Source organism: Chiloscyllium plagiosum, chromosome 23 (assembly GCF_004010195.1).
Source record: "Chiloscyllium plagiosum isolate BGI_BamShark_2017 chromosome 23, ASM401019v2, whole genome shotgun sequence".
NCBI classification, from domain to species: domain Eukaryota; kingdom Metazoa; phylum Chordata; class Chondrichthyes; order Orectolobiformes; family Hemiscylliidae; genus Chiloscyllium; species Chiloscyllium plagiosum.
In genome coordinates this window covers 18552963-18577931 of record NC_057732.1, presented here as the reverse complement: position 1 = coordinate 18577931, position 24969 = coordinate 18552963, and the positions used below count along the sequence as shown (strand labels likewise).

At 38.9% G+C, this 24969-nt stretch overlaps 1 protein-coding gene across 22 annotated transcripts in view; it reads left to right on the top strand.

The window, feature by feature from the left end:
* anks1b (ankyrin repeat and sterile alpha motif domain containing 1B) overlaps positions 1-24969 on the top strand; it is an 813858-nt gene that overhangs the window by 715645 nt on the left and 73244 nt on the right. For 18 of the 22 annotated variants that reach the window (XM_043713629.1, XM_043713643.1, XM_043713627.1 and 15 more), the window contains one exon: positions 538-644. In XM_043713629.1, the coding sequence (XP_043569564.1) occupies positions 538-644 (107 nt within the window). Of the gene's footprint in view, positions 1-34; positions 645-24969 lie in introns of those variants that run through there. The other 4 variants (XM_043713646.1, XM_043713648.1, XM_043713650.1 and 1 more) reach the window with 4 other exon arrangements.

Sequence of the window (24969 nt, the reverse complement as noted above, 5' to 3'; positions counted from 1 at the left end):
TACAGCTAGCAGACAAAGAAATCTGGTTTTCTGATGGCCTTTATAGAGACTGTGAGGTGTAGCCTGGGCTGGGCAATGAACAGGAGAAGGGGGGGAGCATGAAGCATGGTACAGCATACTGATGAGTGTGGGAGTACTTGATAAAAAGAATCCTAGCTACTGGCAGAACAGTGCTTACCGTGGAGAACTGCGACATTCACACGTTCAGGGACCAGCCTGCTTTTAATATTCTCTCTTTGATGTGTTCTTTAGACAGACTACTATATATATAGAGATAGACACCTTGGCATGCTGGATCCACATCTTGTTGCAATACCTGCTGGCTGTGAGAAGCGTTCCAGCATTTAGTCAAGCTACAGAGAATAATATTGTCAATAGACTTGTGCACCACAAAAGCTATCAAGCTGGCGGGCTCTTTCGACAGTCACATTCCGAGGAATACGATGTGGCAATGCCACCTCTCAACCTCGGAATGCCCCTATTACCGGATTGATGGTATGTCACTACTGAAGCGGCTTCCCCTTCAACCTCTTACAGGACCCAGAGTTGTATTTCAGACTGTGGGACGGTGGCTGGAGAGCATAGGACTTCCCCAGTATGAGAACCACCTGCTGGCAAATGGATTTGACAACATCCAATTCATGGTAAGCTACCTTCTGTTTTATTTTGCGCATGAACAGTTTATGTTTTCTCAAGACCATGCTCCTTCTTACCTTCCTCCCTCCCTTTCTCTCTCTCTGTCTGTCTCTCTCTGCCCCCCTAGATCATGACCTGTATCCATTGTATTGTTGCCCCAGCAACTGTGGACCTGTGTGGTCCATTAAACTTAGCATTGGAGGCATCAGTTTATCTACCATTACCACAATGGATTAATTGATCTCTGTTGCTGTGTGTCTGTGTACCTTTGTGTCCTGAGTGTGTGTGTGTCTCTTTCTGTGTCAAGTAAAACTATATATCATCATATCTTGCACATCCAATGGGCAAGAGAACATTAGTTGATTAGTTTTGTTTCTGGAAAGGAATTATTTTGTGAATGTACATACATGAATGTTATAATTAGGGTAGAGTTGAAATTTAACTCTGTGCAAGTATACACACACACACAAGTTTTCTTATGTGTGAATTAAAAAGATACTTGAGTCATAGGATAATTAAAACACTAAGATATGAGAGATTTTCAATGGCCAAATATCTTGGTAACATTTTAAAATTGCTTATCCCATATTCTTTGACAAAATAAAAGTTTATGTAAAAATGAGACTTTGACACAATTCAATTCTGATCATTAAGATTTTTGATTAAAACAGAGCTGAAATGATGTCTCTAAGCCATATAGACAGATACCTCATACCTATAGAGAAACAATAACTTCTATTCTACTTGTTTTTTTAGAAATCAGTTTTGTATTTCATTTTCACTGTATACAGCTCATAGAAATATGTGGTGACTTCAGCGAGAGAGAGAAAAGCAATTATTGTAGTTACTAGGAGACCAGCTATAATTAGCTGTTTCTTACAGGGAGTGTCAATCACTGACAGAATGCCTACATTATAATCTTCCCTACCCACACCAAGCTATAACCTGAACTCATTCTTTTTAAAAATTGATGTAGATGAATTGAATTAATATGGAATTGTGTGTTTTCATATATTTATCTTGTTTATAAGGTAGAGTTATAAATCTAAAGTTTATTCATGTCATACCAGTGGAAGGAAATGTGTTGCTGGTTCTCAAGTCGGTTTACTCCAGTCTGCAGTGCATTTAATATGATTTTTGAGTGTTAAATCTAATTTTTGGTCTTTCATCAATTCCTTTAAACCATAAATCTAACCAGAAAAAGCAACTTCCACTGCACAACAGCCTCTACTCGAGCTCTTTAAAGAATTCTGTGTTAGGTAGATTTAGGTGATGACCCAGTAATGTTCCAGTTTTTCTGTTGTTGGTAAAAATGCTAAAGGTTAAGATTTTTAAACAATAGCTTGTACATCATTTCAGCAAGGTCACCCATTCCTTTCAGAGTCTTTATAGGTAGTGTAATTAACAGTAATATGCAGTTTTTCCGTCAAGGTGAGATGTGTCAATCTGCAAAGTGGTGTGTTCATTATGTTAGACCAATATTTTAACTTTGAAACTGAAAAGCGATTTCTTTTCTGAAGATTAGGGATAGCTGATGAAAATGATGAGATTTGATTTAGTAAACATACCCATAGAAAATTCTGTTTCCTACAAGTACTTGAAGCTCACTCAAGCTTTCCTTTACAATCATGACGACTTTGTCTTTTGTCAAAATGACTTCATTAGAAATACAGAAGCTAAAGTTTTGGTAATGTTTACCTCTAATAGGAGCAACTAAAAATATTTTTCATGAGCAATATATATTTCAGAAATGCTTCTTGTAATGTTCAATTAACCTCATGTAATAATACATTTCTATACTTCATATACCCATTCAGGCTGTCAAACCCCTTTCACAACTCAATCAAATCCTAGTTGATCTATTCCTCAAAATCACCCTTGATCCATTCTCTCCTAATTTCTTTCCACTTGCTTCAAAGGAACTTGTTTATTTTTAGCTGACAGAAAACGTCAATGTTTGGGGGCAAGGATGCACAGAATATTTTCAAAAGACCTCCATGACCTGGAGGAAAATATATGTGGAAAATTTGAAAATAAGATCACTGATTCAAGTAGTGTGGAAATAAATCCCTCAGTTTAGTGTTTATGAAATGTTTATTAATATTTCAACACTTTAAAACCTACACTACTAAATATAAATGCTCAATTGGTTCCTAAGTAGTGATATTAAGTGACTACACCGCTATATAAAACATTTGGTTATTTCCTAAATAGTGATTTTAACAATGTGTTTTTATTAAAGTTCCCTTCCCCTTTCCTGCATGGGAGATCTTTGAGGCAAACCCTGTGGAGACGAGTGGGGTCTTGGCCACCAACTGCAGAGCTGGCAACATTCCCACGTTGTCTCTTTTTAATGAACACCTGCCACTACTTGTGCAAGCCCGGCACTTCCATGCCAGCGGTGAGACTTTCCCCAGGACTCTGAGGTCGGAAGTCCCCGCCCCACCTGGCCAACTACAGGCTGAAGACACTTCTGTACTTAGCAGCGCCATTGGGGAGGTAGTGGCTGCTGTTAATACTACACCTAAGGGAGGCCTTGGATTGAGGAGGTTCCCAGGCATGAGCACATGATAGCTGGAGGTGCATCTTGGGAAGGGTAGATGAGGGATGTTGGCAGTAAAGCCATCCCCTTTCTCGATGTTGGGTCCCCTTGATCAGGCCTTAAGTGCTATTGAACAAGGAAAATCTTGGGGGAGCCCACATGCAAATGTGCCAAAGTTTGCTTGTCGTGTTTTCCAAATGCCAATCCCATTTCCCAGTGATGGAAGATGAGGTCATTAAGTGTGAATTAATTATCCATTTAACATCCTCTATTGGCAATGCGCAGAAAGGGTTTAACTAGTCCATGTCACCAAATTAGTCACCAAAAGGCACAAGATTCCATCCATTGTTTAGTTAGACTGCTTTACTTCTGGCCATTACATGGTCCATTTAGTTATAAAAAAACACATGAACCAGTTTCCTAGGAAGCACATTTAATATATTTTTTAAATGTCTTCAAGTCAACTTATTAAGAAGCATCATCAGAGACAGAATATTCTAAAAGTTGGGACACAGGACAGTATCCTTGCATTCGAGACAATGTTACAAAAGTAGCTTTCAGTGAAGGGTTACAATCAGAAGAGAAACAGAACTTTTCCAGCCCAACTGAACCAGATGTATGTTCCTAACATTTCAGCTTTTATTTCTGATTTCCGTCTTTTGTAATTATTGTCTTCATCTCTATAACCCTAATGAAGAACTTTCTATCCAATTGCATCATTGCGTTCACATTTGCTGCTGTAAATATTATATCCATTAGCAATTACTCTGTTTCCCTTTGACTATTTGGCACTTTAAATTAGGGAGTTGCCTTCATGCATTTATTAATCCATAGCTGTTAAAGGTTTTTAAGCCATATGAGAGACATTTAATATTCCAGCCACTGTGCAGCACAAATCATATCAAGGGAAGACTATTTGGCACTGAATGTATTGGCTTAAATCAAATTTCCAAAAGAATCTGATATATAATTTATCCTGTGCTTTCTACATTAGAAGAAGACATTCATTCATGTTATAATTAAAGCTTGGAATTTTTTAAGCAAATGTTCATGTTGATATTGGTCTTAAAAAGACTTTTGTTTTATAGAACATTGATTGACAGTTTTTTTTCCCCTGGAAGATGGTATGTCTGTATGTGAAAGGAGATTTTGCTAAGTCTTCCAGTTATCACTGATAATGTTGAAGAAGGATCAGAAATGTTAACAGATGAAAATAATCATCAGTAATGAAGGTGCTCTGAGTGGAATTCAGAACATTCTTTTTGCATTTTTTCCCATAAATTCATGGGTGAGAATTTTAATTTGCTGGGGAGGTAAGAGGGTTGGGAATATTTTGGATGAATAATGCAGTCTGTGTTTTAGGTGGTTTTTGCCTGTATTTATTTATTCTTCAAAAAAATTGGAACATTTCCACTCCTCTTTTTGGGAAGCAATTCTTTTTGTTTGTGATCATCGTTAATTCCTTATCTTCTGATAGGATGTCTGTAAGCTTGCTTCAATGACTGAAAGATCTATGAAATCTCAATGCACATCCTTGTTAGTAAGTTATTAGCCTGCAGTTTTCCCATCTGTTCTCCTCCACACCAGTACTTCAAAATATTTTCTATTGGAATAAATACCTGTTTTCCCTCAACCTGATTTAAAACAAAAGCGAGACAGATCTCCAAATCTGTAAAAACACAAGCTGTACAAAACACCTATGGAGAACAACTGAGGAATACCTTCAGTTCAAAATGCAAAGCTGATTTTAGGAAATATATTTACACTTAAGGTTGCAAACTGTCTCAATAGATTATAGATGATCATGAACTACTGGTATCTCACTAGTAGACTTAGGCATTCTGACACAAGTGTTCACCATTTTTCTTACCATATCTGTTGAATACTAAGAAGGATTAATGATGTAGTGGAATTCTGTCTTTAAATTGTTTGTCTTATACAGCCCTGTAGTCATTAACAGTACCAATGATGCTGTATGCTCATATGACAACAATCCCTGCAGATCCAGAAAGCAAACCTGTCAATGTGGCAAAAGTGAAGTTTTTTTTGCATCTAACTGTTAATGGTACAGATTCGGTACATACTAACAAAATTAGTCTTTGTGTAATATTAAAACATTGCATTGAAAAAGTAAGAGTATGTGTTACTATCTATCAAAAAGTTGGAGGTGGAACATTGATGGTCAAACTGATGTAATTTTTAAACTGCTTTTATAAACATTGTATGCTCTCCTCTGATATGACTTCCAGTCCGTACTTTTCCATTCCTGTTTGCAAAGGCATTACAGAGGAAAGAAAGAGCCCTCTACAGTTTTGTTTTTCATTCTACATGCATTGCACCAGGAATAATAAAATGATTAGGGTCAGGTTTTAATAAGCCTTTTCTCTAGATATGGCATTTCAATGATGCAGCACAGTGCAGTCAATAATCATTCCATTGTGCCCAACAGGATAAAATTAATACATTTAAATTTTTAATGAGCAACCGCTATTTCTAAAGAAATGTCCATTGTCATTAATATTCCAAACAAACAAGAATATCCAACAACTTAAAGAATGCCAGCCTTGATATGTTTTATATTGTTGAATGTAAACTGATTGCATAAATTCCTGCCCATCTAAGCATCAGATATCTATCCTAGAGTTGATTCATTATCTCAAACCCCTTCATGACCTCACTCCTCCCTATCTCTATCACTACTTTCCACCCTACAACCTGCCGAGAATTCTCTGTTCTTTCAACTCTGAAACTAAACACATCTTGTAGCTTTTCCAAGTACTTTGTCCATTCTTGAAGGATGCACCTTTGGCCATCAAAGCCCTACACCTGTGGAAATCTCTCCATAAATATTCTGTCTCGCCAATTCCTATCTTTCTTTAAAACTCACCTGTCCCCATACATTTAGTCATGAATCCAAAAATCTTTTTTTTTTGTCTTGGTATTTGCCAAGTATCTATAAATAGTGTCTAGGGGCGTGCTGTCTAGATGGATTAGCCACCGGAAGTGCAGGGTTACAGAGATAGGGTCGGGGATGGGTCTGGTAGGTGTGAACTCAATGGGCCAAATGGCCTGCTTCCACACTGTAGTGATTCTATAAAATTTACTGTTTCACATGACAGGAGATTTGGACAGTAAAGGAGAAAGAACAAGGCACAGAAGAATAACTCAACTGAGGTGGAGAGTGACAGGGAGGGACAGAGCTAGCAAGCAGACCAGAGCACCAAATACAGTCAGCATAAAGAAAAACAAATGACTAAAGGACTGAATTAAAGGTTTTTTAAAATCAGAATGTATACAGCCACACATAACAAAATGGATGAATTGATAGCACAAATGTAAATAAATGTTTATGACCTGATAGCCATAACAAAGACGTGGTGCAAAATGACTAAGTTTGCGACCTGAGTATTCCAGTATATTGACATTTCAGGAGAGAGAGAAGGGAAGCGAGGTAGCTCTGTTAATAATCAATGAACTCAGTACAGTAGTGAGCAATGATTTTGTTTCAGAGGATTAAAATATGGAATCAGTGTTTATGGAGATAAAAATTAACAAAGACAAGAAGACAGAAGTAGGAATGATCTATAGTCTCTCTGACACTAGCTATGTTGTAGAACAGAATATAAATCAAGAAATAATGAGTGCTTGAAAGAAAGGACTTGCAATATTTGTGGGTAATGTCAATCTTTATTATAGATTGGACAAATCACATTTTCAGAAGTAGCCTTGAGGATGAGTTAATAAATTGTATTTGGAACAGTTTCTTACAACAATATATCTAGAACAGACTACTCCTAATCTAGTAATGAGTTCAGATGAATTTTAATTCGTAGTAATAGGATGCTTGAGATAAGCATGATAATAATGTGAATTTCACATTCACTTGGAAGTTGAGGAAATTTGGGTGTGAAACTAGTGTCTTGAACGTAAGTAATAGCAATTACAAGAGAATAGAGATAAAGTTGGCAAAATTAGAAAGGACATTAAGTTAAAATATAAAGACAGTAAAGAAGCACTGGCAGATATCTAAAGGAATATTGCCTAACTCTTGACAAGGGTATATTCCATTGAGAAAGGAATGTACTCTGGGAAGGATGTCTCATCCATGGATAAATAAAAAAATTAAGAAAGGGAGCAGATTGAAAGAGAAAAAGAAATTCTGCAATGATTAGTTGGGGTAGTACAAAAGGTTGGATAACTTTAGAAATCAATGGCACAGTGGCTCAGTGGTTAGCTCTGCTGCCTCACAGCGCCAGGGATCTGGGTTTGATTCCACCTTTAAACAACTGTCTGTGTGGAGTTTGCACATTCTCCCTGTGTCTGCGTGGGTTTCCATCAGGTGCTCCAGTTTCCTCACACAGTTCAAAGATGTACAGGTTAGGTAGATTGGCCATACTAAATACCCCATAGTATCCAGGGATGTGCACGCTAGGTGGATTAGCTGTGGGAAATGCAGGGTTACAAGGATAGGGTGGGATGCTCTTTAGTGGATCGGTGTGAACTCGATGGGCTGAAAGGCCTGTTTCTACACTGCAGGGATTCTATGAACAAAGGATGGCTGAATAAACTAAAAAGGAAAAATGGAGTAGGAAAAATCTAACAGCAATTATTGTGAAAGATAGTAAAAGCTTCCTTTGTGTATACTTCTAGAAGAAAGTAGCTGAAATGAGCATTTGGTACCATAGAAGGCGAGACAGGGAGTGAATAATGGAACACGTAGAGCCTTTGGACCAGTGCTTTTCATAGTAGAAGACGCAGAAGCATCCTAAGAATAGTAGAAACACAATAGCAAAAGGGAGGGAGGCACTTAAAGTTATCATAGTCACAAGAAAGAAAGTACAAAAAAGTACTAGAGACTGAGAAGTCCCCTGGACTTGATGATCTGCATTCTATGGTGTTAAACAAAGTGACGGCAGAGATTGTGGATGCATTAATTGTAATGTTCCAAAGTTCCCTGGATTTTAGAATGGTCCCAACATACTGGAAAGTGAAGAATATAACACCAGTGTTCAAGAATAGAGTATGACCGAAAGCAGGAAATTATAGAACAGTTGGTCTGACACTGGACATTTGGGAAAATGCCACAATCCAGTATTCAGGAGGTAATAGCAAGACATTTATTAAATCAGTACAATAATGCAGATTCAATATGGCTTTCTGAAAGGGAAATTGTGTTTAACAAGTTTGTTGGGATTCTCTGAGGATGAAATAAGCAGGGTAGATGCAGGAAAACCAGCAGATGTGGTGTTTCTGGATTTTCAAATGGTATTTGCCAAGGCACCATTTAAAAGGTTACAGCACTAGTTAAGTTGGGAGTGATTTAAAGGATGGGTTCAGGATTGGCTGACGAATAGGAAACACAGTGAGGATAGGTGGGTCATTTTCAACTTGATAATCTGTAACTGGTGGAATGCTGCAGATGTCAATGTCAAGGCCTGAACTGTTTACAATATGTATGAGTGACTTGGATAAAGGGACTGACTGCACTATAACCCAACTTTCTGATAGTAAAAAGATATGGAGGAAAATGTGCTGGGCATTAGACATTGAGAATCTGGAAAGGTAGATTGATATGTTTAGTGAGTGTAAAAAATTGACAGCTGGAAATAATGTGAGAAAATGTGAAGTTGTCCACTTTGGCAGGGATAATAGAAAATCAGAATATTATTTAAATTGAGAGAAATTGCAGAATGTTATAAACAGAGCGACCTGGGTGTCGTTCACATGAATCAAAAAAGTTGGCATTTAGTCTCAGCAAATAATTAGGGGGGCAAATTGAACATTGGCCTTTGTTGTAAAGGGAGTGAAATTCTAAATATCTTGCTAAGCTGTGTGAGGGCACACCTGGAGAACTATGTACAATTTGGTCTTATTAAGGAAGGATATACTTGCAATGAATACAATTCAGAAAAGGGTCATTATGTTGGTTCTTGGGATAAAGAGGTTGTCCTCTGCGGAAAGGTTGGGCAGATTGGACTTATGCTTAATGGATTTTATAAAAGTAAGAATTAATCTTATTGAAGCACACGATCCTAAGGGAGGATGTTTGCCTTTTTTGGGGGGAGCTTAAAACAAAGGAGCACTGTTTCAAAGTAGAGTTTCACATTTAAACCTGAGATGAGGAGAAATATCTTTTCTCAGTGGGTGGTTATTCTTCAGAATTCTACCCACCAGAGAGCAGTGGAAATTGGATCATTTAATAAATTCAAGGCAAAATTAGACTGATTTTTGATCTAAATGGGAGTCAAGGTGTGGGAGACAGGCAAGAAAGTGCAGTTGTGGCTACATTCGGATCAGCTATGATCTTATCAAATGGCAGTGTGGGCCTGATGGACCAAATGGACTCCAATTTCATATTATCTTGCAATGCAATGGTTGTCATAAGGTTTCCGGCGTACACTAAGGATGCATGGTCACAATTTATGGCACGTGGAATTCATTGAACAAATGGCTGCTACAAGCTGCCACAATTAGGTGTTGAGTAGTGACAATTGTATGATTACGGTCAGTCTGTTTCTACTGTGTGCCAACTAATTGGGCTTTCATCCCAGATAATATATTAACAGTAGTAAGGACTATTGCCTCCTAAATCTCAACATAAAATTAACATTCACTCATGCTCCTTAAGTAATATTATTCATAGTGAACTAAATAATGTTGACATTTAATGTTTAATGCAATAAATAATTAAATGGAATATACTTAAAAATATGTAGTATCTAAAATTCAAATATACCCACATCTGACATAACCCGTTTGGCACTTGATAAATAACTATGGTTGAGGTCAATGTGGCATAAATTCCATAAATCATTTGGAGTTAGCTAATGTTCAGAAATTGTCCAAGATACATTTTTAAGTTTTATATCATCATCAGGTCTGCTTGACTGAACTGTTCGCTTGTCACCAATTATCAACTATCCATACATATTCGTAATACTTTGTAAATATTGTTATATCAGTTATAAAACCTTTGACTACTGTATATTATCAACAGACCAAATCTGTATGAATAAAATAAGGTTCCTATTCTCTGTTATTTGTATTTAGTGACATCAGTTCGCCCAGTGTAACGAGTATGGAACTATTTTAATCACTTCTATCCCTTATCTTTCCAGTGTCCTCCCTAAAAATGTTAACCCAGTCAACAAAGACTTATTGCTACTACTACAACAACTACTATCGGAATTCCAGCTACTCTACTTATCTAGCTCTTTTTTAAATCGTTCTACTTTTTTACCGTACTTTAATCTGTAGGAGAATTAATTGAAATCATGATAGTCATGTAGAAAATGCTCATTAATAATCTTCCACTCCTCTGCATCTCATGGTGCATTTAACAATCTGTCCCTTTCACTGCATTTATATCCACTAGCTCATGATCTCAGGTGTTTCCATAATAGCAGCCTCTTTTGTTCTGCAGCTGAAAATGTGTTGCTGGAAAAGCGCAGCAGGTCAGGCAGCATCCAGGGAACAGGAGAATCGACGTTTCGGGCATAAGCCCTTCTTCAGGAAATAGTCCTTATGCCCGAAACGTCGATTCTCCTGTTCCCTGGATGCTGCCTGACCTGCTGCGCTTTTCCAGCAACACATTTTCAGCTCTGATCTCCAGCATCTGCAGACCTCACTTTCTCCCCTTTTGTTCTGCAGCCAAGTCAGCCACTTGATTGGATGATGGAATTGTCACTTCCAACATATTGAACACCAATACCTCACACTTGGCAACTCATCATTAAGATTGTTTGATTTCCTGCTTTTCTGAACTTAGTTGATGTGGATTAAGAAACTGTACTCCCATTGATCCATGGAAGCAAAACCTGATGCAGAATGTTAACTTTGGTTTCCACTTGCCTGTAAGTTTGTGTCTTGATAGAGGGTAGTCGATACCCTAGACGGTGAACATCAACATTCTTTATTAAGTAGATACACGATGTATAGAAGAGAGTATGTGAGGACATCTCTGGAACCCTGCACACTCAAGTCCCAAGTTCCATGTGATCTTATAGCTGCAAGGTTAGGTTCAAGAAGCAAGGTTTATCTCGTTGGAGAAAAGGAGATTTGATGGAGGTGTTCAAGTTGTAATACTGGACAATACAGATACTACTTCCACACAGACTGAAAGTTTGCTTGATAAATCTTAAGTGTTTTTTCGCAATTTGGTGACTTTGATAATTTCTGCACATTGACCAGATCCTTACTATGTCACCCCTAACAGACACAGATTTAAGTCAACTCACTCATCTCTTGAAAACAAACAACTCAGGTCTTTTCCCAGCACTGTATACTTGCATTGCTGAAACAGCTGAAGGTTTTTACAGTCTGATAGCGAGGAGAATACCAAAATGAGACTGTCCTCCTTTTTTCTGTGAACTAGACCTGCTTGTGGCCCTCTCCAGCAATCTATCTCTGGGTCTTAAATCTTAAAAGTAGTTCAGCCATTATCTTACTAAGATGGCTTGACTAGTCATATAGTCCACACAACATGATTTCTTGTTGAGCCCCTGCTAAAAGAAATGAGTGTCTGTCTCTTTTTTCTTTAAATAAAGTCATGTTTAGAGAACTGAAAACCAAAAACCCATTTATGTCTAATTTAGAACCCAGGTTCCCAATAATAATAACATTAGGAGCCTTCAAAGGTGATGACAGATTTAGGTAAGTTTTCTGTGGTGTCTACGAATCTGATCTTATTGCTTTTTCCTTGCTGTTTTGTATATATCACGACTGTGCATTAAATACTTTGATTATGGAACAATTAAAGCACCAACATTGCAAAAGGGTTATGTCTTGATGAAGGGTTAAGGCCAAAATGTCAGCCTCTCTTGCTCCTCAGATGCTGCCTGACCAGTTGTGCTTTTTCCCAGCACCACACCTTATCTTCTCGGACTCTCCAGCACCTGCAGTTTTCACTGTCTCCTAAAAGGATTATTCTATAAAGATTTTACTTCCTGTGCAAGGACAATGTGTAGGTTATCAGAAAAACTTGCAGAACTTCTGGGAAATTATTCAATCTCCGCCACCTTCAAACCAAATCCAAAGTCACCCCAACCAGTGTCATCGAGTTGCAGTATGCAGATGATGCTTGTGTATGCGCAAACTCTGAGGACGTACTCCAGACTGTCATCAGCACCTTTATGGAGGCATACAAGAGCATGGGTCTCACCCTAAATATCCGCAATATGAAGGTGCTTTATCAACATGGCCTGGCATTGTGGAGGAAACCCCTGATCATCAAGGTTCACAGGGAGGCTTTAGAGAATGTTGACCACTTCCAATACCTCAGAAGTGTCCTCTTGACCAAAGCAGCTATTGATGAAGAGATCCAGCATTGCCTCCTGTGTGCTAGTGCAGCCCTCAGCCGCCTAAAATAAAGGGTGTTGGAGAACAGCAACATCGGATCCGACACCAAGACAATGGGATACAGAGCTATGGTGGGTCCCGCCTTCTTATACAGCTCTGCGACATGGACTGTCTACAGCAGACACTTCAAGGCACTGGAGCAGTACCATCAATGCTGCCTGCGCAAGATCCTGTGAATCCACTGAGAAGGAAGACACACCAACACCAGCATCCTCGAGCAGGCCAGCATCAAGGCACTGACCCACCCTTGATCAGCTACAATGGGCTGGCACCATCATCCACATGACCAACACTGATCTCCCCAGGCAGGTGCTATACTCTCAGGTTCGAAACAGCAAGTGAGCCCCAGGTGGACAGAGGGAGGGCTTCAGTGATACCCACAAGGCCTCACTGGCAAAGTGCGGCATTCCCACAGATACCTGGGAATCTCTGGTCGAATACCATCCAAAGTGGAGGAGGAGCATCCGGGAAGGCGTGAGCATCTCGGGAACCTGCCAATAGGGAAAAGCGGAAGCCAGGAGAAGCAGTGAAAGGAGTGCGCTGCCACATCAATGCCACAACCATCCCTTCCCATGACCACCAGCTGCCTCAGGTGTAACAGAGCCTGAGGTAGCCGCGTCGGCCTGTACAGCCACCTACGGACTCACCCTGTGAGTGGAAGCGAGTCATCCTTGTCTGCGAAGGACCACTGATGACGATGATCAGAAAGGAGTAGAAAAAGATAGGGTATGCATTTCTTTAGGATTTCTCATGTCCACAGCACAATCAACAAAGTACTTTTGAACTTTAGTCATTGTTTTAATGTATGAAATGCATCAACCAATTTGCTGCTCAAGACAGCACTGTGATAATGACTGGATATCCTGTTTTTCTGATGTTGGCTGAGAGATAAATATTGGCCAAGATACCAGAAATAATACCCCTGCTAATCTTTGTAGTCGTGCCATGGACTCTATTAATTTGAACGAGTAGACACATCCTGGAGGGTAGCTAATGTCACCTTACACTGTTTAAAATAAAAGGGGAGAGAAAATGGGGAACAATAGCTGGTTAGCCTGACATCAGTGGTGGGGAAAATGCTGAAGTCAATTAAGCGTAGAATAACTGAGGATTTGGAAAGCAGTGACAGAATTGGTTCTAGCCAGCATGGATTCACAAAGGGAAATCGTTATTGACAAATCTCCCGAAATGTTTGAGGATGTGACCAGTAAAATGGACAAGGGTTAATCAATAGGTGCTGTGTATCTGGACTTTCAGAAGGCTTTTGACAAGGTTCCCCACAAGAGATAAGTGAAGAAACTTAAAGCTCATGGTATCAGAGGTAACGTATTGACATAGGTAGAGAACTGGTTGGCAGACAGGAAGCAGAGAGTTGGAATAAATGGGTCCATTTCAGAGTGGCAGGCAGTGACAAGTGGGGTGCTGCAGGGTTCAGCGCTGGGACCTCAGCTGTTCACGATATACGTTAACGATTTGGACAAAGGAATTGAATGTAATATCTGCAAATGTGCAGATGAAATTAAGATGGGTGGCAGTGTGTGCTGTGAGGAGGATGTGAAGAGACCGCAGAATGATGTGGACACACTGGCTGAGTGGGCAAATAATATTATGTAGATGAATGTGATATTATCCACTATGGTCACAAAAATGGGAAGGCAGATTATGATCTGAATGATGGCAGTTTAGGAAATGGTGAAGTGCAACAAGACCTGGGTGTCATGATGGAATAGTTGCTGAAGGTTGGCAAGCAGGTGCAGCAGGCAGTGAGAAACGCTAATGGCATGCTGGCCTTCATAGTGCGAGAATTCGCGTATCCGAGTAAGGATGTCTTGCTGCAACTATACAGGGCCTTGGTAAGGCCACACCTTGAGTATTGTGTGCAGTTTTGGTCTCCTAGTTTGAGAAAGGACGTTCTTGCCACTGAGGGAGTCCAGTGAAGGTTTACCAGACTGATTCCCAGGACGGCAGGACTGACGTGAGGAAAGACTGGATCAACTGGGCTTGTACTCACTGGAATTTAGAAGAACGAAAGGGGATCTCATAGAAACATGTAAAATCCTGATGGTACTGGACAGGTGAGATTTGGGAAAAATGTTCCCAACATTGGGGAAGTCCAGAACTTAGGGGTCACAGTCTAAGAATAGGAGGTAGGCCACTCAGGATTGAGATGAGGAAGAATTCCTTCACTCAGAGTAGTGAACCTGTGGAATTCTCTAGCACAGGAAGCTATTGGAGCCAGTTAATTATTTATATTCAAGAGGGAGTCGGAGATGGCCAGTGTGGCTAAAGGGATAAAGGGGTATGAGGAGAAATTGGAAATGGGATACTAAAATTGCATGATCAGCCATGATCATATTGAATGGTGATGCAGGCTTGAAGGGCCAAACGGCCTACTCCTGCACCTATTTTCTATGTTTGTGTTAACGTCTCATATAACAGGTGGTACCGGTGACAAGTGCAGCACTCCCATGTAGATGCACTAGCTTACAGTTCCAGGAGCCACTGCCATGGAGGTACCTCTGAAGTCCACACAGCTACACACCATTAGTGGGAAGGTAGCTCCAATGATACTGTGGAGTACAACAATGGAGTATCGCCCTCAACGTTTGTGCACTGCTCTTGCAATGGGACTTATGTTCGGTACCTTGTCGATTCAGAGGTATGAGTGTTACCACCATGACAGCCACTTCATTAATGTACCACTCAAACTGTGTGCTAGACTTGTGGTGACATTACAACATGTAGAATGAGAACAAACATGTGAAGTAGTATTCAACTATGCTGCATTAATGCAGAGATTCTTCTCACCCACTCAACCACTTAACTACTAAGTTACCTAATTTCAGTTCCAAATACAAAACTGGTTGGTTCCAGTTAGACTTTGTTATTTTTCTCCTCCTTTTGATTGATATCTTTGTTTTGCTATAGTTTTGGAATTACATTGTAATTTTGTCGTTTTTAATGTTATTTCAATTTTTGGTGTATACTTCTATATTTCAAGTATTTCAATGATGGTTAGCTATAAAAGGGAATTGTAAATTACAGCAAGTCTAATTTTCTGAGTTACAGAACAGTAATCCACAATAATGTGAGTTGCTGCTGCTTTTCTTTTAAATTATGCAATTCCCAGTGCTTAAAAAGCACAAGCATATGGCATTTGAAATTCTAAATTCTGTCGGATTTTTTCTAAGAACAAACTATCAATTCAACTTTTACTACATAATTGTGTGAATATGTAGATTTTGCAATCAACGTGCAGAAGTAGAAAACATGATACAAAATTGGCCAGCCTAGAGAATTGAAAAATGCTTCCTGAAGAGAGGAGCTGGTAGTGTACTACCAATATCGCTGGACTAATAATTCCGAGACTCACACTAACACTCCAGAGACAGTCTACAATTCTCATGTTGGCAACTAGTGGTATTTAAATTCAATTGATAAATCTAGATTGTGAAGCGAGTCACCATTACTCTCACTGACATCATTAAACCATCTGATTCACTACATCCTTTAGGGAAGGAAACCTACCATTTTATGACAGTGTATTCTTAAAAAAAAGAGGTCATCTTCTAAAAATAATATGTTGATTTAATTCATCATATCAGGATAGAATTGATGAGGAGGTGCCTGTGTTGGACTGGGGAGACAAAGTCAGATGTCACAAAGCACCATTTTATAGTCCAACAGGTTTATTTGAAATCACAATCACTACTCTGAAAGCTTTCTGATTTCAAATAAACCTGTTGTACAATAATCTGGTGTTGCGTGACCTCTGACTCAGGATATGGTGGTGTTGGATCCATTGACACAGGAAACTTTAGGTTCTGTTTCATTTGCAGGAAGCAACTATTAAGCAGTCAAGTTGTTAATGTAACATTTGAATAATATTAGGGTGTCCAACTTGATAAACATTCAATGGTTAAGAGTAACCATTCATAAAGCAGTGTCATTTAGACCTTTTCCAAGTGAATAGCTTTTTCCTATCTCACCATGGTGATTTGTGCAGGGTCTGCATTAGTGAAAATTTAAATGAATCTTCAAAGTTTCTTTATGGAGCCAAAAGATCCATTCTCACCTTGGTCTCTTCCATTTGAACATAGTGCAGCAATCATTCTTTCTGAGGTTAGTTCAGTTTTTTCCCTTCTGCGCTGCTAACACCTCAGTACTGAAAACTTCACAATTTGAAATAAATAAAACAAAATACAAAACAATTCTCAAGTGTTCTCAAAAAAAATTACTGCAGGATGATCTTATCTTGTGAGAAAGCAGATTAGCTCTTAGGCCAGTTGAAAAGAATAAAATCTTTATCACCTCTAAAGAAAAATATGTAAATGTAACATTATAAAATAACTCTTACTACAAAGTGCATAGCACAAGCACTACGTCAGAAATTATGGTAGTGAGCAATTTACAAATAGTTTTTCATAAAATCCTTTTTTTCTGTTTGTGGCAAGACAAAGTGAGTCACAGTGAAAAAAAAATTGCTAGCTCATTTTATGTTCACTCTCTGTTTTTGTTCATTGTTTACTGTTAACTACTGTCCTATATAGATTTGGGGATGGTTAGCAAGTCATTTTTTATCAGGAAATAGGGTTGAAATTCTAATTAATCCTACATTCTTTCTGAGAATTCATTTAATATCATGGAATAGTGAGAGAGTTCCCTTCATGGAAAACCCACAACCTACATGAGGGAATAACCTATTTGATGTAGTCTGCACAAATGTGCCCTTCACAGATACATCTATCCATGACAGCATTGAGAGGAGAGATCACACAAAATTCCACCTTTACACATTATCATTCACAGCTGGATGTCTTGGGACTTGATTGTATTGCTTTAATGCCTTCATGTGGGATCATTTCACCTTGTTAATAACATACTGTTTCTGCTGTCTAGGATGTGTGTAAAGTCCTCTGTTTTATGTCCTCTTTTCAGTGAGGATATCTTCCAATGTTTGATATGACAACCATACTAAGTGAGATAGATTAAGAACAGATTTAATAGCCCAATGCTTGGCATCAGGGAAGTCATCTGGGTGGGCAAAATTGTATTCCAGAAAAGTTTTCAACTGTATTAGTGAGCATAACCTTCAGTCTGCCGTCACCATCAAGACAAATATCAGAACTTGGCTCAGTGAGGAATATAGGCATACCTAAATGAAATGCCAACTTGATGAAGCTACAACAGAGGACTATAAATGCATCCTAGACAGTAGAAACAGTGTGCTATCAACAAGGTGAAATGATCCCACGTGAAGGTATTAAAGCAATGCTCTGAAGTCCTGTGACATCCAGCTGTGAATGATAATTGACATTTAAGCAACAAATAGTTGGAGCTGAAGGGCCAATGTAATTTTTTTATTTAAAAGCTCTTGTTGAGATTTTTTTCCAGGACTACTTTTAGATTTCTAGAGGCTCAATGTTTGGTTTTCCATTCTCGGCAACTCCTTTACCAGGTGATCGAGTGATGGTGGTGATGCTATCTTCCATGTTTGTGCTGAAGGTCAGGGAATTTGGATTAACACAGAAGCAGAATCAAAAGAATTCATCAATAACCTCAATAATCATGACTGCTCCATTTAACCTAAAGCAAAACACAACATGTGTGGATAACATTCATTTCCGAGAAGGCACAGTATTTAAGTTGCCACAAGACAACAGGCATAAGTTAGGGAGAGTTATTTTAAAAGAAAAATAGCTGGCACAAACATTATACCCAAAAAGCCATCGTCCTGTGCACACACTCCACAGACAGGCAACGTTACAGCTCAAACAATTACATTTGTCTCAAACCACAGCCAGTGCACCTCAGGCAATTGTGAAAGCATTTGAGTCATGTTAACACTAAAATTTAAAAATAAAAGCAAGGCTGAAGTATTCATGACCATCTCCAGCCAGAAAGGCTGAGTAATATCCTTCTCAACCTCCTGGTTCAGTTCCCACCCTGGATCCCAGTGCTCCATGTAACACTAAGAAATGACCAAATGCACTGGGAATGGAAAGGCTGCAGTTTCTGACAATACTTTGTTAGACTTGTTCTCTCAGACTAGCTGTGCCATGTGACAAGCTGTTCTACTATTGCTACAGCATGAGGCTTTAACCAACAATGTGGAAAATAGCCCAGATGTGCCCTGCTGCAAAGCATAATCAATTCAACTAATTACCATCCACTCAGTCTATTTTCAAACATCAAAGTGATGGAAACTGACATTGACAGTCTTGATTGGTGCTTAAACTTGCTCAGTTTGCATGATGCAGGACTAACTAGCTGTAGACCTAGTTAGAGCCTGGGTTCAAATATCGGTTAAAAACGCTGAATTCCAGACAGGACAGGGTAGCATTCAATCATTTAACACCAATGATTCCCAGTCAGACTGAAATGAATGATGTTAAGAGGAACTCCAGCATAATTGTAACTGGTTATAATTGTTGGACCACTCTTCTCCATCCAATTGTATTGCAGCAGTGTTAATTGTATATTAACTGCACTTGGGTATTGAGCATTAACTGATTCAAGTATACACCTATATTTAAAAGTTTGGTGATGTATATTTTTGATGTGTATTTCTGTCAGTAAAACTATTTTAAGAGAGTATAGGTAAGGCTGCAGTTCTTCTGCACATGACGTCTGGAATACAATCAGGGGAGTTCCTCAAGTGAGAACCTAAACCCAACTAGAATAGAATAGAATCCCTACAGCCTGGAATAAGGCCCTACGGCCCAACAAGTGCACACCAACCCTCTAAAAGTAACTACTCTACATTTACCCCAGACTAATGCACCCAGCCTACACATCCCTGAACACTATGGGCAATTTAGCACAACCAATTCACTTAACCTGCACATCTTTGGATTGTGGGAGGAAACCGGAGCACCCAGAGGAAACTCATGCAGACACAGGGAGAATGTGCAAACTCTACATCGACAATCACCTGAGGCGGGGATTGAAACCAGGTCCCTGGCGCGGTGAGGCAACAGTGCTAACCACTGAACCACCATTTGGGATATTCTACCCACCTTAGTCAAGAATGGGGCCCTTCACTGACAACTGTGCAGCGTTTCCATGTACAAATCTTCAAATAATGATGCAGCACATTCTTGAGAACAGGTCCTGGACAACATTCAGTCTTGGGCTGATAGTGCTGTTAGTATCTTCAATGAGAGCAGATGCATTTTGTACAGGACATTAGCATAACCATTTTCACTCTAGAGATACCACTGACCAGAAACTCAACTGCATGAGGCATGTCAATGCCACAGTTACAAGAGCAGGTCAGAGGTTGGGTGTTCTAGGGTGAATGGTTCACTCCTTAATTCCACACTGCCTCTTAACCAGCTGCAAGAATTGTGATTAAACATGGTCTACTTGCCTTTAATTGATGCAACTGCAACAGCACAGGTGCTCAACACCATCCAGGATAGAGCAAAAAACTGGGTAGGTGGCTCATGTAGCACTTTTGGCATCCACTCCCTCCACCTCTAATGCACTGTGGCTACAATGTGTACTATCCTTTGAATGCCCTAACAATGCTTCTTTGCCAGCATCTTCCAAGCCCACATTGTTGAGGCTACACAAGTAGTAAATGCCTGAAGTATCATCACCTCAGAGTCCCACATCATTTAATATTGTCATTCCTTCAATATCAGTGCATCGAACATTAGACCTGTGGGAATATTCCCACCACACTAACTGAACAATGCAAAAATCAATTTCACCACCACCCTTTCAGGGTGACGAAGGTGGACATTAAGTATTAACTTTGACAGTACCGCACTTACTCTAAAATTGATTTTGTTTTAAAAATCAATGTTACTTGATGTTAAATCATGTTGAGTATGAATGTTTCATCAGAGAGGCACTGGCTTTGAAGAATCATAGAGATTTCAATGCCAGGATGTTCTCTCCAAGAAATCATGCAAACAAAAAATGTATTTGTTCATCTTTTAAGACATCATTAACTGTAGTGGTACTTGTAATTTTGACATGATTACAAACATAGGGAAGTGTTCTGTAATCATGGGGAAATTAATGGAAATCTGTTGAGCAATTTGTCAGAGTGCCAATAATTATCCATTAGACATTTGGTATTGGCTGTCATAATCAGTGGATTAGACAAAAATTTTGTTTTGCCCATTGCATCTCCAACCCCCCCCCCAATAAAAAACAATTTGCGACTTGGTACAGGAGTATCCTCATGACAGAAGGGGAGGGGTAAATTACTACACATCACCATCTGGTGAATGCACCAGGAAGGATTAAAGATTGTACTTGGAACATGTCAATTCATTGGGCACTACAAATATTTCAGACTGAAACTCTTCCACTGTCTTAACAGTAATAACATCCTGCAGCACTGTCCATTTTAAGAAATTCAGAAATGAAGAATTGAAGAAGCTAATTTTGTTTTCTGTTTGGAATGACCAGGAAGTCTAACACATGTGAAAATTGTTTCCCAGCTGAGACCAGTGTGGCATAGTTGCCTGGAAATTTCTGTTCAAGTGATAAGTTAATTATTGCCTTATCTGTTTTTCCCAATAAATCAGATTATTCCATCTCCCTTCCTCCTGTGTCCTGGATGAATCATGCTATTTTCTCTCCTTTCCTTCAACCTGAGTGAATAAAACAGTTATTTAATCTCTTTATCCCTGCCAAGTTAAGTGAATGAAAGAGGTTGCTCCATCCATCTATCTGCAAACCATACCATCCTTCCTCATCTCCCCGGACTAATGTAGGAACCCGACTTTGAGCTGCATGCAAAGAAAATCCATAGTGTGATGAGAAACATATTTTTAAGGTTGAGGCTAATTCAGATGCATCTACCAAGATGCATTTTTATTGTCAGGAAAGGTTTGGACTGGAAATGATCTGTCTGCACTTTTAGTGTGTTTTTGAATGATCTAAGCAGTGTTGTGATAGAAGTTTCAAACATTTAATAGATCTTCATTAAACTACAAATGGTTATTGCCACATCAACCTTTTGATTAAAAAGAAAAACTGAGCTTGCAGAGAATCATCAGCATGTTCATCCATGCATCTGTAAAATAGCCCCCTTGGAAGAGACACTGTCAACTCAATTACAGTTTTAATCACAGCATTGGGTGAGCAAACTACTTTGAGTTTGTATGTACGGCACAGCATGAGCATTACAAACATTTTATTGAGTTCTGAACAAACTTGGTGAGTAACTTACTGTTAACAAACTCTTGATTTGTTTCACATTTCAATCCTCGGATCCTGGGAACTGTCTCAAAATTTGTTATTTCAGTTTTCACAATTGAGTAGAACAACTTTCTTAATTTAATGCAACAGGCTTAAACAAAGTTCCCAAAAAAATCTTCTTGCGATAAATTTAAATCTAACAATTTTTAATCGTACTTATAAAGCTGGTCATCATGTGTATCACCATTCAACGGAATAAAATCTTGAATTTACTATTTTCTTTTGCCACCTTTATTTCAAAAACTGTGATGCATATTTCTGGCTACAACACGGAAAAAAAGTATCCGAATCTGTTTTCTCTAAGTCGAAAAATGTGGCGCTGGAAAAGCACAGCAGATCAGGCAGCATCTGAGGATCAGAAGAACCAATGTTTTGGGCATAAGCCCTTCATCAGGAATGTATCAGCCCCTCAATATTAATTGCATCCATAAAATCATCCTTCAGCCTTACGGGGGAAAAATCTCTTCTGATAGCTCTATATCTCAGTTCAGGAACTAATCTAATTTGCTTCATTTTGACAATAACCTAATAAACTTTATAAAATATGGCATCAACAATACCATAAAGTACTCCAGAATTGCTCTCATATGGCCACAATGCAATTGTAGAATTTACTCAGTTCCAAAGAAGAGTCACATTGGACTTGATGTGTTAACTTTGTTTCTATTTCCACGGATGCTGACAGACCTGCAAAGTTTCTCAAGGCCCCCCTGTTTTTCTTACAGAATCTGCTCAGTTTGCTTATAGTATATACCCTGTGTTATATAGTATAACATTTGATTTGCTCATATTTAATTATAAAATCAATTGTTTCTGAGTTCTCATCATTAAAACCCCAGAATCTTTTGACCTGCTGCATATAAAAGCCATATTTGCAATTGGAACCAAGTCTGCACTATCCTTTCTTCTGTCCCATCTAATTTTTTAATCCATATTATTTTGCATCTTTGTTTCAATTCGGCTATCAATGGGAATATAGCAGTAGGTTTAGGCCATTTTCAGCCCTCAAGCTTGTTGTACTATTCCACATCATGGCTGGTCAACGCCCTCAGTGCCATGTTCCCACATTATCCCCAGATCCATGTTGTCATTAGATACTAGAAATCTATCAGTCTCTGTCTTGAACTTACATACTGACTGGAGTCCTCTGGACTACAGCATTCCAAAGACTCATTACCCTTTGAGTGAAGAATTTACTTCTTATCTCAGTCCCAAATGGGTTGTGTTTTATTCTGAGACTCTGTCCCCTGATTTAGATCACACAGCCAGGGGAAACATCCTTTCTGTATTTGCTATATCTATTTCTTTAATAATGTTTATGAGATCATATCTCATTCTTCTAAATTCCAAGGAATGCAGGCTGTGTTTCCTCAAACTCTGCGACTTCTTGACTTCAAGATGGCTTTTTCTTTCTTCTTTTCATTGTTTTCTTACTTTAATCTACTTACCTTCTGTGGAGAGCGAGTTTATGCAATCCGCAGGACATCAGCACGGAGGAGAGTGAGTCATTATGGGGAGAGTGATCCCAATGTGACAGCAATGTATCCTGGCATCAACAGCAGCGTCTACCACACGGGAGATTGAACTTACCTTTTGGAGAAAGTTTGGTTGTGGAGGCAGCTTCATTTGGCCCGCAGCGGGGACTTTGATAGTTGGCAGCATTGCAGTTTGTTGCAGTCCAGAGCGTGGCAGCGGCTGGGGGCCTGGATTAAAACATTGACAATCGGAGGTTGAGCCCAGTGTGGGAAGAGCGAACCCAACGTGGCAGTGAAGGAGTTCCCTGGCATCTGCAGTGGAGCGAGAGCAGCTTGTCTTCAAAGGAGAAGTGTTGGTTGATGGAAACCACTTTCAGGAAGAGCTTGTGAACTAAAGAGTGAATCATTGCTGTAATTAATGGCTGTAACAAATAAATTCATCTTTAGTTGAAGGTGAAACGTAGAACTGTTGTAAGAGTAACGAAAGTGATTAACGTCAAAGTACTTTGTCAGTTAATGCCAAAATAGGCCTGATTTATCAACAATATATCTAAACAACCACGATATATGTTTATATAGCACCTTTAACCTAATGAAATGACCCAAGGCACTCCCTCGGATCACTACCAAACAAAAGTATGACACTGAAGCCCATAAGGAGATACTGGGCAGATAACCAAAAGCTAAGAATGTTTTAAAGGGGTAAAGTGATATACAGAAATGAAAATGCAGCAAATTCCAGAACGTGGGTTCAAGGTGACTGAAGGCATGACCACCAATAGTGGAGCAATTATAATATGGAGTGCTAATATTAAACAAGTATAGATATCAGCATGGGTTCGGATAGGTCAAATCAGGCATTGTAGTTTCTTGGATGTAAAACTGATTTCCAAAATCAATAGTGATTGAATAGCTGTCCATCAATTGTCGGTTTTAATCATATGCAACGTGTGTCGTTCTCATCTGTTTGCTTTTGCTTGGTTGATCACAGCTGTAGCGTGTAGTCTCTAATTTCATCTATTATACTTAAATATTTTCTTGTGGAAATGTTGTTTCTTCAAATCCTTAGTGTAATAGATTTATTCAATCATGTCCAGATTTGGAAAAATCCAACTCGTAACAACTTAGCACCTGACTGTTTTAAAAGATAACTATTAGCAAAGGTATTAGGCAGAGCAAAGCATTTCCAAAATAAATTGTACGCAAATTGAAATATCACGAAGCATAACAAAATAATAATCTGAATTTCTGTGCTGCATTGCTCCAAAGATTTCAATAATGTTTGCACCTAATGATATCTGACTTATTGTACCTGATAGTTCAATACGAGATGAAAATATAATGGAATCAAACACAGAAATAGAACAGTGAAAGATATAGCAAGTGGCAATCACATCACATGCTATGTTGATGTATACCTTCCAAGAGGGTAACAACAGAAAAAAAAGAAATTCAATTTGTACTCTGACTTTCACCAGTACATTTCAGGATCAGTTAGTTATTATGTTAGGTACTCACTAGTGTTTCACAGGGATGTACAATTTGTGCACATGCAGATCCCACAAATTGTTGTTGACATTAAAAGGCCAGTCAGTATTTGTTAAAGGACAAATGTTGGCTGCAAACCAAGAAATCTCCCCCAGTATTATACTATTATGCTGGGGATCCTGTGTACTCACCTGAACAAATACACAATTTTTTCATTTAATATCTCAGTGCAAAACAGCAAGATAGTTC